Here is a 15,444-nt window from a genome sequence, read left to right on the forward strand (position 1 = left end):
GGATTCAGTAATTGTGTGTCTTATACATATATGTGTTTCCTAGACTTAATATTCGTTTAATCCAATACTTGGACATTAGTCTGAGGCTTGGACAGTCTTCTATAAACACTTCTATCGCCAGGACAAGCAACCCCAAAAGTTTGGCCAACCATGAGGAAACAAAGAAACACCATGCAGGCAAAGGAGCAGGAAAAAAACCCACAAGACCAAATAAATGAGGAGGAAATAGGAAAAATGCCTGAAAAAGAATTTAGAGTAATGATAGTAAAAATGATACAAAATCTCGATACCAAAATCGAGAAAGTACAAGAAACAGTTCATAAGAACTCAGAAAAACAAACAGCAATGGATAACAAAATAACTGAAATTAAAAATGCTCTAGATGCTATAACCAGCAGAATGACTGAGGCAGAAGAACGAATAAGTGAGTTGGAAGATAGAATGGGGGAAGTAAATGCCACAGAGCAGGAAAAAGAAAAAAGAATAGAAGACAGTCTCAGAGACCTCAGTGATAACATTAAGCGTACCAACATTCGAATTATAGGCATCCCAGAAGAAGAAGAAAACAAGAAAGGGTCTGAGAAAATATTTGAAGAGGTTCTAGTGGAAAACTTCCTCAACATGGGAAAGGAAATAATGAACCAAGTCCAAGAGTCCCATACAGAATAAACCCAAGGAGAAATACACCAAGACACATATTAATCAAACTAACGACAATTCAACACAAAGAAAAAATATTAAAAGCAGCAAGAGAAAAGCAACAAATAACATATAAGGGAAAACCCATAAGGATAACAGCTGACCTTTCTACAGAAACTCTGCAGGCCAGAAGGGAATGTCAGGATATACTGAAAGTCCTGAAAGAGAGAAACCTACAGCCAAGAATACTCTCTACCCAGCAAGAATCTCATTCAGATTTGAGGGAGAAATCAAAAGCTTTCCAGACAAGCAAAAGTTAAGGGAATTCAGCACCACCAAACCAGCCTTACAACAAGTGCTAAAGGAACTTCTCTAAGTAGGAAACACAAGAAAAGGAAAACACCTACAAATACAAACCCAAAACAATTAAGAAAATGGTCATTGGAACACACATGTCAATAATCACTTTAAATGTAAATGGATTAAATGCTCCAACCAAAAGACACAGACTGGCTGAATGGATACAAAAACAAGACCCTTCTCTATGCTGCCTACAAGAAACCCACTTCAGACCAAGGGATACATATAGACTGAAAGGAAAGGGATGGAAAAAGATATTCCATGCAAATGGAAGTCAAAAGAAAGCTGGAGTAGCAATACTCATATCAGACAAATTAGACTTGAAAGTAAAGACTATTACAAGAGACAAGGAAGGACACTACATAATGATCAAGGGATCCATTCAAGAAGAACATATCACAATGGTAAATATCTATGCCCCCAATATAGGAGCACCTCAATACATAAGGCAAATGCTAACAGCTATAAAAGGGGACATGGACAGGAACACAATAATAGTGGGAGACTTGAACACCCCACTTACATCAATGGACAGATCATCCAAACAGAAAATAAATAAAGACACACAAGCTTTAAATGACACATTAGACCATCTCGATTTAATTGATATTTATAGGACATTCCGTCCAAAAACGACAGACTACACTTTCTTCTCAAGTGCACACAGAACATTTTCCAGGATAGATCACATCTTGGGTCACAAATCAAACATCAGCAAATTCAAGAAAATTGAAACCATATCAAGCATCTTCTCAGACCACAACACCATGAGACTAGATATCAATTACAGGAAAAAAACTGCAAAAAGTACAAACACATGGAGGCTAAACAATTCACTCTTAAACAACCAAGGAATCACTAAAGAAATCAAAGAGGAAATCAAAAAATATCTAGAAACAAATGACAACGAAAACACAACAACCCAAAACCTATGGGACACAGCAAAAGCAGTTCTAAGAGGGAAGTTTATAGCAATACAGTCCTACCTTAAGAAACAAGAAAATGATCGAATAAACAACCTAACCTTACACCTAAAACAACTAGAGAAAGAAGAACAAAGAAACCCCAAAGTGAGCAGAAGGAAAGAAATCATAAAGATCAGAGCAGAAATAAATGAAAAAGAAAGGAAGGAAACCATAGCAAAAATAAATGAAACTAAAAGCTGGTTCTTTGAGAAGATTAACAAAATTGATAAACCATTAGCCAGACTCATCAAGAAAAAAAGGGAGAAGATGCAAATCAACAGAATTAGAAATGAAAAAGGAGAAGTAACAACGGACACCTCAGAAATACAAAACATTATGAGAGACTACTACAAGCAACTATATGCCAATCAACTGGATAACCTGGAAGAAATGGATACATTCTTAGAAAAATACAATCTTCCAAGACTGAACCAGGAAGAAATAGAAACCATGAACAGACCAATCACAAGTACAGAAATTGAGGCAGTGATGAAAAATCTCCCAACACACAAAAGCCCAGGATCAGATGGGTTCACGGGCGAATTCTATCAAACATTTCGAGAAGAGTTAACACCTATCCTTCTCAAACTCTTCCAAAATATTGCAGAAGGCGGAGCACTCCCAAACTCATTCTACGAGGCTACCATCACCCTGATACCAAAACCAGGCAAAGATGTCACAAAAAAAGAAAACTACAGACCAATATCACTGATGAATATAGATGCAAAAATCCTCAACAAAATACTAGCTAACAGACTCCAACAGCACATTAAAAAAATCATACACCATGATCAAGTGGGGTTTATCCCTGGGATGCAAGGATTCTTCAATATACGCAAATCAATCAACATGATACATCATATCAACAACTTGAAGGATAAAAACCATATGATCATTTCAATAGATGCAGAAAAAGCTTTTGACAAAGTTCAACATCCATTTATGATAAAAGGTCTCCAGAAAATGGGCATAGAAGGAAATTACCTCAACATAATAAAAGCCATATATGAAAAACCAAAAGCCAACATCGTTCTCAATGGGGAAAAACTGGAAGAATTCCCTGTAAGAACAGGAACAAGACAAGGGTGTCCACTCTCACCACTATTATTCAACATAGTTTTGGAAGTTCTAGCCACAGCAATCAGAGAAGAAAAAGAAATCAAAGGAATACAAACTGGAAAAGAAGAAGTAAAATTGTCACTCTTTGCAGATGACATATTATATATAGAAAACCCTAAAGACTCTACCAGAAAACTGCTAGCACTAATTGATGAGTTTAGTAAAGTAGCAGGATACAAAATTAATGCACAGAAATCTCTTGCATTCCTATACACTAACAACGGAAGAGCAGAAAGAAAAATTAAGGAAACTCTCCCATTCACCATTGCAACAAAAAGAATAAAATACCTAGGAATAAACCTGTCTAAGGAGGCAAAAGATCTGTATGCAGAAAACTTTAAGACATTGATGAAAGAAATCAAAGATGACACAAACAGATGGAGAGACGTACCATGTTCCTGGATTGGAAGAATCAACATCGTGAAAATGACTGTACTACCCAAAGCAATTTACAGATTCAATGCAATCCCGATCAAATTACCAATGGCATTTTTCACAGAACTAGAGCAAGAAATCTTACGATTTGTATGGAAACGCAAAAGACCCCGAATAGCCAAAGCAATCTTGAGAAGGAAAAATGGAGTTGGTGGAATCAGGCTTCCTGACTTCAAACTATACTACAAGGCCATAGTGATCAAGACAGTATGGTACTGGCACAAAAATAGAAAGGAAGATCAATGGAATAGAATAGAGAACTCAGAAGTAAGCCCAAACACATATGGGCACCTTATCTTTGACAAAGGAGGCACGAGTATACAATGGAAAAAAGACAGCCTCTTCAATAAGTGGTGCTGGGAAAATTGGACAGCAACATGTCAAAGAATGAAATTAGAACACTTCCTAACACCAGACACAAAAATAAACTCCAAATGGATTAAAGACCTACATGTAAGGCCAGACACGATAAAACTCCTAGAGGAAAACATAGGTAGAATACTCTATAACACACATCAAAGCAAGATCTTTTTTGACCCATCTCCTATAATAAAGGAAATAAAATCAAGAATAAAGAAATGGGACCTCATGAAACTTAAAAGCTTTTGCACAGCAAAAGAAAACATAAACAAGACTAAAAGGCAATCCTCAAAATGGGAGAAAATAATTGCCTATGAAACAATGGACAAAGGATTAACCTCCAAAATATACAAGCAGCTCATGAAGCTTAATACCAAAAAAGCAAATAACCCAATCCACAAACGGGCAGAAGACCTAAATAGACATTTCTCCAAAGAAGACATACAGATGGCCAACAAACACATGAAAAGATGCTCAACATCACTCATCATCAGAGAAATGCAAGTCAAAGCCACAATGAGGTATCACCTCACACCAATCAGAATGGCCATCATCACAAAATCTGGAAACCACAAATGTTGGAGAGGGTGTGGAGAAAAGGAACTCTCCTGCACTGTTGGTGGGACTGTAAGTTGGTACAGCCACTATGGAAAACAATTTGGAGGTTCCTTAAAAAACTACAAATAGAACTACCCTATGATCCAGTAATCCCACTACTGGGCATATACCCAAAGAAAACCATAATCCCAAAAGAAACTTGTACCATAATGTTTATTGCAGCACTCTTTACAATAGCCAGGACATGGAAGCAACCGAAATGCCCATCAACAGATGAATGGATACAGAAGATGTGGCATATATATACAATGGAATATTACTCAGCTATAAAAAGGGATGAGATGGAGCTATATGTAATGAGGTGGATAGAACTACAATCTGTCATACAGAGTGAAGTAAGTCAGAAAGAGAAGGACAAATATTGTATGCTAACTCACATATACGGAATCTAAAAATGGTACTGATGAACTCAGTGACAAGAACAAGGAGAATGGACTGGAGAACTCGAGGTATTGGAGGGGGTGGGGGGTGAAGGGGAAACTGAGACGAAGCGAGAGAGTAGCACAGACATATATATACTACCAACTGTAAAATAGTCAGTGGGAAGTTGTATAACAAAGGGAGTCCAACTCGAGGATGGAAGATGCCTTAGAGGACTGGGGCGGGGAGGGTGGGGGGGACTCGAGGCAGGGGGGAGTCAAGGAAGGGAGGGAATATGGGGATATGTGTATAAAAACAGATGATTGAACCTGGTGTACCTCCCCCAAAAATAAAAAATATATATATATAAAATAAAATAAAAGTAATAAAAAGTGAAATGGACAATTTAAATAGTTACTGATGTCTAACTTTCAAGGATATTACTATGAGCTGAATGTGTTCTCTCAACTTTCTTGACTTTGTACTTTTTGTCTTGTTTTTCCAAAATGATAACATCCTGAGATCAATGTCATATATTTTTGCACTCAGGTATATATGAGTTGCCCACATAATGAGAAATACACATCCATTTATGTGATATTCACGTCCATTTCATTGGGTGGTCCATTCAGGGCTTATTCAGCATTAATATATATGATTCAGTATTAATGTTTATTTGCACCTTTGCACTCTAATTAGCTGATTATGTTTGAGACCATGCGGGTCTAGAAGGAAAGAAGTAAGCTATAGGTAGTTCAATAATTCAGTGTTATTGTTGGGACCTACTTATTATCTGCTTGTTACTGCTTCTTACATCCTGTGATTTCTGGTTCCAAGGATAGTGTCCTTTAAAAAAAACTATAAACTGAACAGCAATATTTATTCATTCATTTTCTGTAATTTTTAAATCTGTATTGAGCATTTCAATATCTTATACCTAATAGGAAATATGATGATAACTTATATATTGGGTCAATGTTTGTGAATTCAAAATCCAATAGGAAGATCACAATGTACATTTTCATAAGAAGGGGAAAGTGATCATTGGCTTGAAAGAGATAAAGGTCTTAGGAAGTTAGAGGTGTTGAGAGAAAAAGAAGGTAACTTTGATCAGGTGTTTACATGCATAATCACGAATATATGCTTATATGTATATACAAAATGTATAGAAAATATCTGAAAAGATTCACACCAGGCTGATAACATAGCTATTGAGACTATGGCAGAATTGCCAAATGTGGAGGATCTAACCAGAGATGCTCTTCCAATATCTTGAAAGTGGCTAATGTTGAGAGGAGCTTTGGAGGACAGGAGAGACACAGGAAAAAGTGTTAAATGGCAAAGCAAGAAGTGGCATGATAGGGACATAAAGGTGGCAAATAGTGACATGTTTTGTAGGAAAGCAATTCATTCCATGTGACATTCTGGAAAGGAAGGTGAGGGCCACATAAGGGTGTTGGTGGATTCCTTTCTGCCCCATCCCTATGTATGTGGTCTCTGTTTCTTTTCCCTAGTGTGGGACATTGAGGGTGAAATGTTGATGATGGACCTTTGCTCAATAGATCATCTCCCTGAGGGTCACTGGGAGAGGTTTGGGATCTAGGGGAGTTTCTGTCAGGGAACTTTATCCTGGTTCATTTTCATTTTAAACTTCTGAAACATCTAGCATTCTGGAGGTGCACTTCCCTTTCTGAGGTATCTCTTGAATTTCAGCTTATTCCCTCCACTGGGTTCAGCTAGCCATTGTGGTGAGAGGTTGACTTGGAGATCCATCCTTCAGTCCTAAGTTTTCACCTGGAGCAGCAGCAGGTTTTTTCATTTGTCCAGATGCCATTGTTTCAGATGCCACACTTTAGATGAGATACTTGCTCCTTGGACATTATTCCTAGGTTGTCTATGATAGCCTGCAGGACAACAGATGAGACCTCAGGATACCCTTTACCTCTGGAAAGGAAAAAGGGCTTCTTGTCAAATATTCTGCCTTTTTTCCTTGCACAAAAAACCTGTGAATACCGACAAGTTTTGTTTTTTTTCCATAATTGTGTCCCTTTGTTTCCCAAACACGTCACTGTTTTTTCATAAGCTGTTGCCTATCATTGGCTTATTTCTTTATATTTGTTTATGCACTTTTGCATTTGGATAGTATTTCTTAAAATGTATGGTATGATGTTGGGAACTTTTGCTTAATAGCCGAATAATATGTTAAACTTGAAGAGTATTTTATAATATTTTAAATTTTAATATTTATTTTAAACATTTAAATATTCATTTATTTTTAATTTTAAAATAAAATAAGGTTATTTTAATAGTTATATTGATTTCTTCCATTCACTTTGGTTACTTTCAGCCAAGAATTTTCACAATCCTGTACATTCTGTCAATACCCCCTGGGAATAACATATTTAGATGATTTCCATTGGTGATTTTTGACAGAAACACCATTAAATGTATGTATCTCTCTCTCTCTCTTATTTTCTCCCTTGCCTGCTATACTGAACTCATTCTATGCACCAACTCAGTTGATTATAAGACACCAGTTTGCTAAAGTAAGTCTAGCAATAGTTAGTGCTGTTGCTGTGGTCGTGGAGCCAGGTTGCTGATACTTTTGTGACCACCTCAGACTGAGAAGCTTGCTGCTGCTGCTGCTCCCAGTTTCCCCAATTGCTATTGGGTACAGACCAGTAGTGCCTCGCCTCCTGCCATATGCCTCTAGAAAAAAATTTTATTGAGATGTAATTGACATATAACTATATTTGTTCCAGGTGTACAACACAAAAATTACAGATATGTAAAACAAAAAGATCACTATACTAAATCTAGTTAATATCCATCACCACATGTGATTAGAACTTTTTCTTGTCATGAGACTTTTCAAGATTTACTATCTTAGCAACATTTAAATATACAACATAGTATTATTAGCTATAGTCACCATGCTATACATTACATCTGAGACTTATTTTTAACTGGAAGTTTGTATCTCTCTTTCTCACACACACAACCAAAATTTTTAAAACTTTACTGTTGAAATAAGCTTGAAACTTTTTTCATGTCACTGAAAGACATAAATATTGTAAAAATAATTATAACATACCTCAACTTATGTAGATGTGTTTATCTCAATATTGCATAATTTATTAAAATTAAATTTCCTCCTCCTGATGTTTTGGAAGTTTTTACCTTACAGAACATTATCAAACTTTTTTTATTCAGGTGCAGAGTGATCTTGAAATAAAACATAAAATCAAGATACAAGCTTTACTTTACCCTTGCTTACAACTAATTGATACTTACTTGCCATCTTACCAAGAAAATGAGCATGGTATAATGGTGACAAGGGACATAGCCATAAGACTTATACGTTTGCATTTAACCAAGGATGAAAGATTCCACCAGGCAATGAGAAGAAACCAACGTATGCTTTTGGAATCAAGACATCTGTTCAAGTTTGTTAACTGGAGCGCTCTCTTACCCAAGAGGTATAGAAAAGACCATGTTTATACTGAACCAATTCTCGGAAGGTCTAGTTATTCATTGCCAGCTCTTATGAATATCAGAGTATCACCCTTGTTGGCCAGTGATTCCCAGTTACAGAATTTGCCATCAACTTATACTCTTACCTGTGAATACGATCTCCTGAGAGATGATGGACTTATGCATGTTTCAAGACTTCAAAATGTTGGAGTTCAAGTTGCTCATGACCATCTTGAGGATGGATTCCGTGCAGCTTTATCATTTTGACATCACCACTGTATTTAAATCTAGGTCTCATAATAAGAGATATGTATGTTAGTTGGCTGGATAAGAATTTATAAACATATATTATATAAAATATGTACGGTCATCACTTAATGGGTTGTAATTTGCGACACTTTGAGTTGTAGTACAAAGAACAATATCATTCGTGTTGTCTAAATCTCGACTTGAATGTTATAATGTTCACTGCATATCTTTGAACTAGTTACTAATTTTTCTGATTCACAGAACCTGCATGGGCAAAATGTATCTAATCTGGTCTATTTCCCTTTACTTATAGTTTATTGTAAGTATGTTCTAAAGGGACAAGTGCTTATTAAAGTTGAGAAATAAGAAAGGTTACTGGCAAGTTAGAGAAGATAGTTTCCAGATAGGCACAGCAATCGTAGTAGTGAGTGAGAAAAGGAAAAATAGGGGGAGAAAAATGCAAGGTAATTGTATCTGTTTCTTGTGGCCATTGTACTAAATTACTACAACTTTGGTGGCTTAGAACAACAGAAATTTATTCTCTCAGGGGTCTAAGGAGCTGAAGTCCACAATTAGTATCACGGGGCCAAAATCCAGGTGCTGGCAAGAGCCGTGCTCCCTCTTCAGGCTCTAGCTGGGCCTCCTTGACTCTTTGGTCTTTGGCTGCCACTGTTCCTTGCTGTGGACAGATCACTTTAATCTCGAAGGCCAGCATCTTAAAACTTCTCTCTGCTCCATCTTCACATGGCCTTCTCCTCTGCCTCCCTCGTAGAAAGACACATGCATTTGCATTTAGAGTCCACCCAGATAATCCAGGGTAGTCTCCCTATCTCAAGATCCTTAATTTAATTACATTTGCAACTACCCTGCTGTCTCCCCATATTAGGTAGCATTCATAGGGATTAGGATTTAGATATCTTTTAGGAGGATTTTTTTTTTCACATTTTCCATCAAGTTTTATTTTTTTAAAGAGCAACAGATCAACATTATAATTCAGTATAACAATCAAATCTAAATATGAACTCACCAATGTAGCCTACCTGAGAGTGGAGTGAAAAGGGTTTTCCAAAAAAACATCAAATACATCATTTCAAAATACCCAAATAATAAATCATTTCTGCAAGCCTTTTGTTGAGTGGAATCATAAATTAAAACAGAATATTTATTGCTGTGAAAACAAATCTGTAGTACAATAGTATGAATCTTGGGTTTAAGCATAATCAGGTAAATTACAAAGTTAAAAATGGGTAAGAAATGTGTGTGTGTGTGTGTGTGTGTGTCTGTGTGTCTCTGTGTGTGTTTGGATGGTGGGGCAAGAAAATCTGCAACACAGCTGACCCAAGAGAAACTGAGATATGTAACTTCTTCAGTTGAGACCAGACATTATGACAAAACCTACATTTTTCAGATGGCAATTAAAAATGACAGTTTCAACAGTCTACAAAACACATACATTTTTTAAATATAGAAAGAAGTTATGTGCAAAGAGCCATTTTCCTTCAGCTCAGTTTTAGCACCTAAAGGATAAAAATAACATGATGACGATCACATAAGAAAGCAAAAGTCACTGTAATCAGTTATTTTCCCCACTGTGGTTTATAAAATCTACATAGAAATTTGATAAAATAACAAATTATACTTTCTTATTTCTGATTTAATTTCCTTTAAACTCTTTGTAAACATATTTTTAAAGTTGTTGTAAAAGTATTTCTTTTTCCAGTTTTTTGTCATCGTTTAGAATACTGGCTACCAGTTCTTACCAGGAAAAAAAAAAAAAACCTCTTCGAAATCTCCTCATTATGATAGCATATTCAGCAGAAATACCTGATGTGCAAGCAAACCGTGAAAAGTGCAGCTCTCCAGAAGGAACATTTTGTTCATTGTCCCTCTGTCTGAAGATTCTTCACAGTGATTCTTTTTTTGTTGCTGTTAATACCCATTTTATTTATTCTATTATATATATATATAATATACAAATATATTTTATATAAATATTTTAGTTTATTTTTTTGGCGTCACCACGAGGCTTGTGGGGTCTCAGTTCCCTGACCAGGGATTGAACCCAGGCGAGGGCAGTGAAAGTGCCGAGTCCTAACCTCTGGACTGCCAGGGAGCTCCCTTCACAGTGATTCTTGATGAAATACTCTTTCAATCTTATGAGCATTAGTGTGAGTCTCACTAGCATATAGTTTCACATCCTTGGACAGGAAGGCTGGCCCACAGCTAGAGAAAAGCTCAAGGAATTTAAGTTTTAATTCCTGAAAAACCTTACACCCCAAAGAGCAGAAAAACATTTTCCTTTTTTTTATACCTTTCTACCCCAACCTCCCCAACCTGTTAATTTTTTTTTTCCTACTTAAGAGTGTGAAGAGATGTATGTTAGGATAGCCAGTCCATCCTCATTTATTTATTTTGTGAATTTGGTCTCAGAACATTTCTGGAAGAGAGATTTTTTGAAGGAGTCTGGACAGGCTTCCATTGCAGTCTCTAACAATGAGTATCTGACTTTCCTCTTCCATGGCTTTATCTGGGCATTGATCACTGCTCACATGCTACAGGGTTAGTTTCACTGAGCCATATTCCCAAACTTGGTCACCTTTAACGTGGTGGCATTTGACCATTGTGATCAAGCCACTAAGTTTGGAAATATCTAAGCAATAGTAATCTTTCCTAATTTCTTTTTTGGCAGTACAAAGGAAGACCTGATTACATCCCATACCATAAGAGCTAGAATTTCCAAGCTTTTTATTCTCTTCTTTGGCTATGTTTCTCAGATGTTGATTTGTTTCTGCATTTTCTATCTCTCCCAAAGAGAAATAGTGAGGTGGAATTTGATAATCAGGATAAATATTCTCTAGGTACCGAGAGAAAGTTTTCCATTGTAGTTTGTATCTTCGACCAAGTCTTGTTGATATATTTCCATAACCTACCTTCGTTACACCTGGGGAAATTATATAGAGAAAATTCTTGATTTCATCTATCTAAATTCTGCAAGTCTTCTGTAACTTTTAATGATAACGTTCCCTGTGCTTCCTAGAAACATATAAAGTGCAGCTTTCCACTAAAATATGCCACAAGTGAACTTATCTACAAAACAGAAACAGACTCACAACATAGAGAATAGACTGTGGTTGCCAAGGTGGAGGGAAGTGGAGGAGAGATAGATTGGGAATTTGGGATTAGCAGATGCAAACTATTACATATAGGATGGATAAACAACAAGATTGTACTGTATAGCACAGGGAAATATATTCAATATCCTGTGATAAACCATAATGGAAAAGAATATGAAAAGGAATGTATATATATGTATAACTGAATCACTTTGCTGTATAGCAGAAACTAATACAACATTGCAAATCAACTTTACTTCAATAAATAAATTTTTAAAAAGTGTAGATTTCAAAACCACATATCCAACACATAAGTAAGTAACAATATTCAAAGTAAATTAGTGCCTAATCCTAAAGAAAATATCTAGGTGTTCTCCTCCTCAAATATCCATTCCAGCACTGTATTAATTTGCTAGGATTGCCATAACAAAGTACCACAAATTGAGTGGCCTAAACAACAGGAGTTTATTGTCTCACTGTTCTGGAGGCCAGAAGTCTGTAACCAAGGTGTCTGCAGCGTCCTGCTCCCTCTGAAGACACTAGGGAAGAATCTATTTCAGGCCTCTCTCTTAGCCTCTGGTAATTCCTCGCTTTGTGGAAGCACAAATCCAGTCACCACAAGCTAGTGTCCCTATACATGTCTTTATCCAAATTTTCTCCTTTTTTATAAGAACACCAATCATTTTGGATTAGGGCCCACCTTAATGACCTCACTTTAACTTGACTGCCTCTTTAAAGACCCTATCTCCAAATAAGGTCAGATTCTGAGGGGCTCGGACTCTAATATATCTTTTAGGGGAAAGACACAATTCAACCGGTAGCAGACATCTTATGCTCCAATTTCTTAGAAGTAATCCCTGTCCATTGAAAAAAGGCCTCCTGCCATTGATGATGTACTGACAGGAAGACGCCAATCAACTTTCCTTCGGTCTACTTCTCTTTGGGGAAAAAAGTGTCAGGACGAATTGAGCCTCCAGGTGAATACATCATAAGTCACATCATAGCCTGCCATGTACTCAAAGTATCCTGGATGATGACATCAGTGATAAGACATACCACGTTCTCCTGACATGTTTGATCCAGGCTAAGCAAGGCTCCAACTACCCCACTGTACACTCACAACGCGGAGATCAATCACCTTTTAGACACAACTTTTTAATCTAGCTCTGATCAGTCCAGAATGTTACTCCATTTGGATTACATGCACTAGGATTTTTAGTTTTTTTCACATAACTCTAGAGGTTTTTTCAAAACGTCTCTTATTGATTTCAGTTAGCAGGACAATTTCTTCCAGCAGGTGCCTATGGATAGGAGAGTTCTCAGAAGTGTGCTTCAAGAGTCACTTCCGCACACAATCACCAACCCTGTTTTGGAAAGATTATCTGAATGTCCCTTTGTTAGGTACCATCTGCAGAAGTCCTCTCCTTTTTTTTTTTTTTTTTTAAATCACATTCCTTGTAGTCATTGAAGTAAAGCAGCAGGAACATATGGGAAAGTACACAAATCAAGGATGTGGCTGGATCCATCTTACGATATACAAATTTTCTCTTGGCAATTTTCAAATGTAATATATATAAGAAAAAACACACAAATACACAAATATCATCACTGAAATTTACTTCAATTTACTTGCATCAGCAATCACCCTCACAATCTACGTCTGTGCGCAGTAGCAGCGGCGCGGGACACCCCTACTACCTCCATTAGGGAGACCACCAGGGCTCTGGAGACCCAGGTTTGGGGCCCCAGCCTGACCCCGCCTCCACCCCTGCGCCTGTCCCGCCTTCGCGCAGGACCTTCTTGGGTCTGCGTAAACTGCGTCTCGCGCCATCCAGCATGCGTGCCGCGACTCTGACGTGGTGAGGTCATCGTGGTGCTCCGTGGGCGGTACCACGGCGGCGCGAGGCTACTGAGGCGCCATTTTTACAGCCTACTGTGGTAAATATAAGGCGAGGGACATTTTGCTACCTTCCAGTTTATTTATGAACCAGAAGCATTCAGGTCCACTGCTGTCAGTGTGACAGATCTTCAGCTGTTATGTAAACCCCATGAGGAAATTTCGTTCCAATTCTATGCCTGTGCTTTTTGCTTGTTTTTGCCTCATCTCGAATCATTCTGTTCACTAATCTTCCTGCAGCTTGCACGGGATAAAGCCGGCTTCCGACTCAACCCCCTCACTTCAAAAAGGCGTTGGTGGATGTATGTTGTCCTTCTTCATATTACAAGGTATGTCATGCATGGCAGGGTCAAATGTATATGATTTTGTATTCCACCAACTTTGGGCTATTTATTGTTCCACCCTTTTCCATTAATGTGGATATTGGGACATTAATTCTGTCATAAAATGTGTATAAAATATTTGCATAGAAAGTGCTGGTGTCAGTAATTTTATGAATGTGTACATATTTGGATGTGTGTGTAACATTTTAGTTATACAAAGATGTAGACATTAGAATATTTCTCTAAGACATAAAAAGATGTTCAACATCTCTAATTATTAGAGAAAGACAAATTGAAACTATAATGAGATATCACTTCACATGGGTCAAAATGGCCATCATGAAAAAATCTACAAAGGATAAATGCTGAAGAGGGTGTGGTGAAAAGGGAACCATCCTATACTGTTGGTAGGAACATAAACTGCTGCAGCTACTATGGAGAACAGTATGAAGGTTCCTTAACAATCTAAAAATAGAGCTATCATATGATGCAGCAATCCCACTCCTGGGCACATATCCAGAGAAAACCATGATTTGAAAGGATACATGCACCCCAGTATTCATTGCAGCACTATTTACAATAGCCAGGACATAAAAGCAACATAAATGTCCATTGACAGAGGAATGGATAAAGAAGATGTGGTACATACAGACAATGGAATATTACTCAGACATTACAAAGAATGAAATAATGTCATTTGCAGTAACATGAATGGACGTGGAGATTATCATACTGTGTGAAGTAAGTCAGACAGTAAAAGACATATGATATCACTTATATGCAAAATCAAAAAAAAATTGATGCAAATGAACTTATTGACAAAACAGAAACACACTCCCAGACTTTAAGAATGAACTTATGGTTACGCCGGGGGAAGGGTTGGGGGGAGGGATAGATTGGGAGTTTGGGATTGACATGCACAATTTGCTATATTTAAAATAGATAATCAACAAGGACCTACAGTTTTAAAAAAAAGCTGATAATTTTTGATGACCAGTGAGACAAATAACTCCCACATAGTTGCATAGAATAAAAAAATACAATATTAGGAATGAAAAGAGAACATGGGAAATGTTAAAATGATTATGAGTGACTGCTGTATGCCAATGAGGACAAAATATTTAAACACCTAGAAGGCATGGGTAGAATATAAATAGGTAAAAAAGAGAATGACACTCCCTCAATTTGTAAAGATGAAACAGATGAGGAAGTTAATTTATAACACGTAATTAGAGAAGATATAAGGACCAGATGGATTGGTAGTAGCTTGAATTTTATCTAAAACTAGTTAATTTCTATATTATTGAAATTATTCCAAGCGATAAACAATAAAAACCTCCCAGTTCTTTTTAAGAAGCAATCCAGCAGTGTATCAAAAGAATGATATCATTTGACCAAGTAGATTTTCTTTCAGGCATGCCATAATGACTCAGTACTAGCATATAGCAACATAACTTACTATATCAAAAATGAACAGAGAAGAACCAAATAAGAAAATCAGAGATTTGAAAAAGGCATCATAAAAGTTAATA

At 36.9% G+C, this 15,444-nt stretch overlaps 1 protein-coding gene and 1 pseudogene across 1 annotated transcript in view; one reads left to right on the forward strand and one right to left on the reverse strand.

Moving 5' to 3' along the window:
• The window catches only part of AADACL2 (arylacetamide deacetylase like 2), a 32,052-nt gene extending 23,381 nt beyond the window's left edge, over positions 1 to 8,671 (forward strand). Inside the window, 2 exon segments of the mRNA XM_057737801.1 lie at positions 8,070 to 8,592; positions 8,595 to 8,671. Coding sequence (XP_057593784.1) covers positions 8,070 to 8,592; positions 8,595 to 8,671 — 600 coding nt within the window.
• A 2,334-nt stretch (positions 8,672 to 11,005) lies between these two features.
• On the reverse strand, positions 11,006 to 13,561 carry LOC130854972 (polypeptide N-acetylgalactosaminyltransferase 1-like; annotated as a pseudogene).
• Positions 13,562 to 15,444: the final 1,883 nt, after the last annotated feature.

This window comes from Hippopotamus amphibius, chromosome 6 (assembly GCF_030028045.1).
Source record: "Hippopotamus amphibius kiboko isolate mHipAmp2 chromosome 6, mHipAmp2.hap2, whole genome shotgun sequence".
NCBI classification, from domain to species: domain Eukaryota; kingdom Metazoa; phylum Chordata; class Mammalia; order Artiodactyla; family Hippopotamidae; genus Hippopotamus; species Hippopotamus amphibius.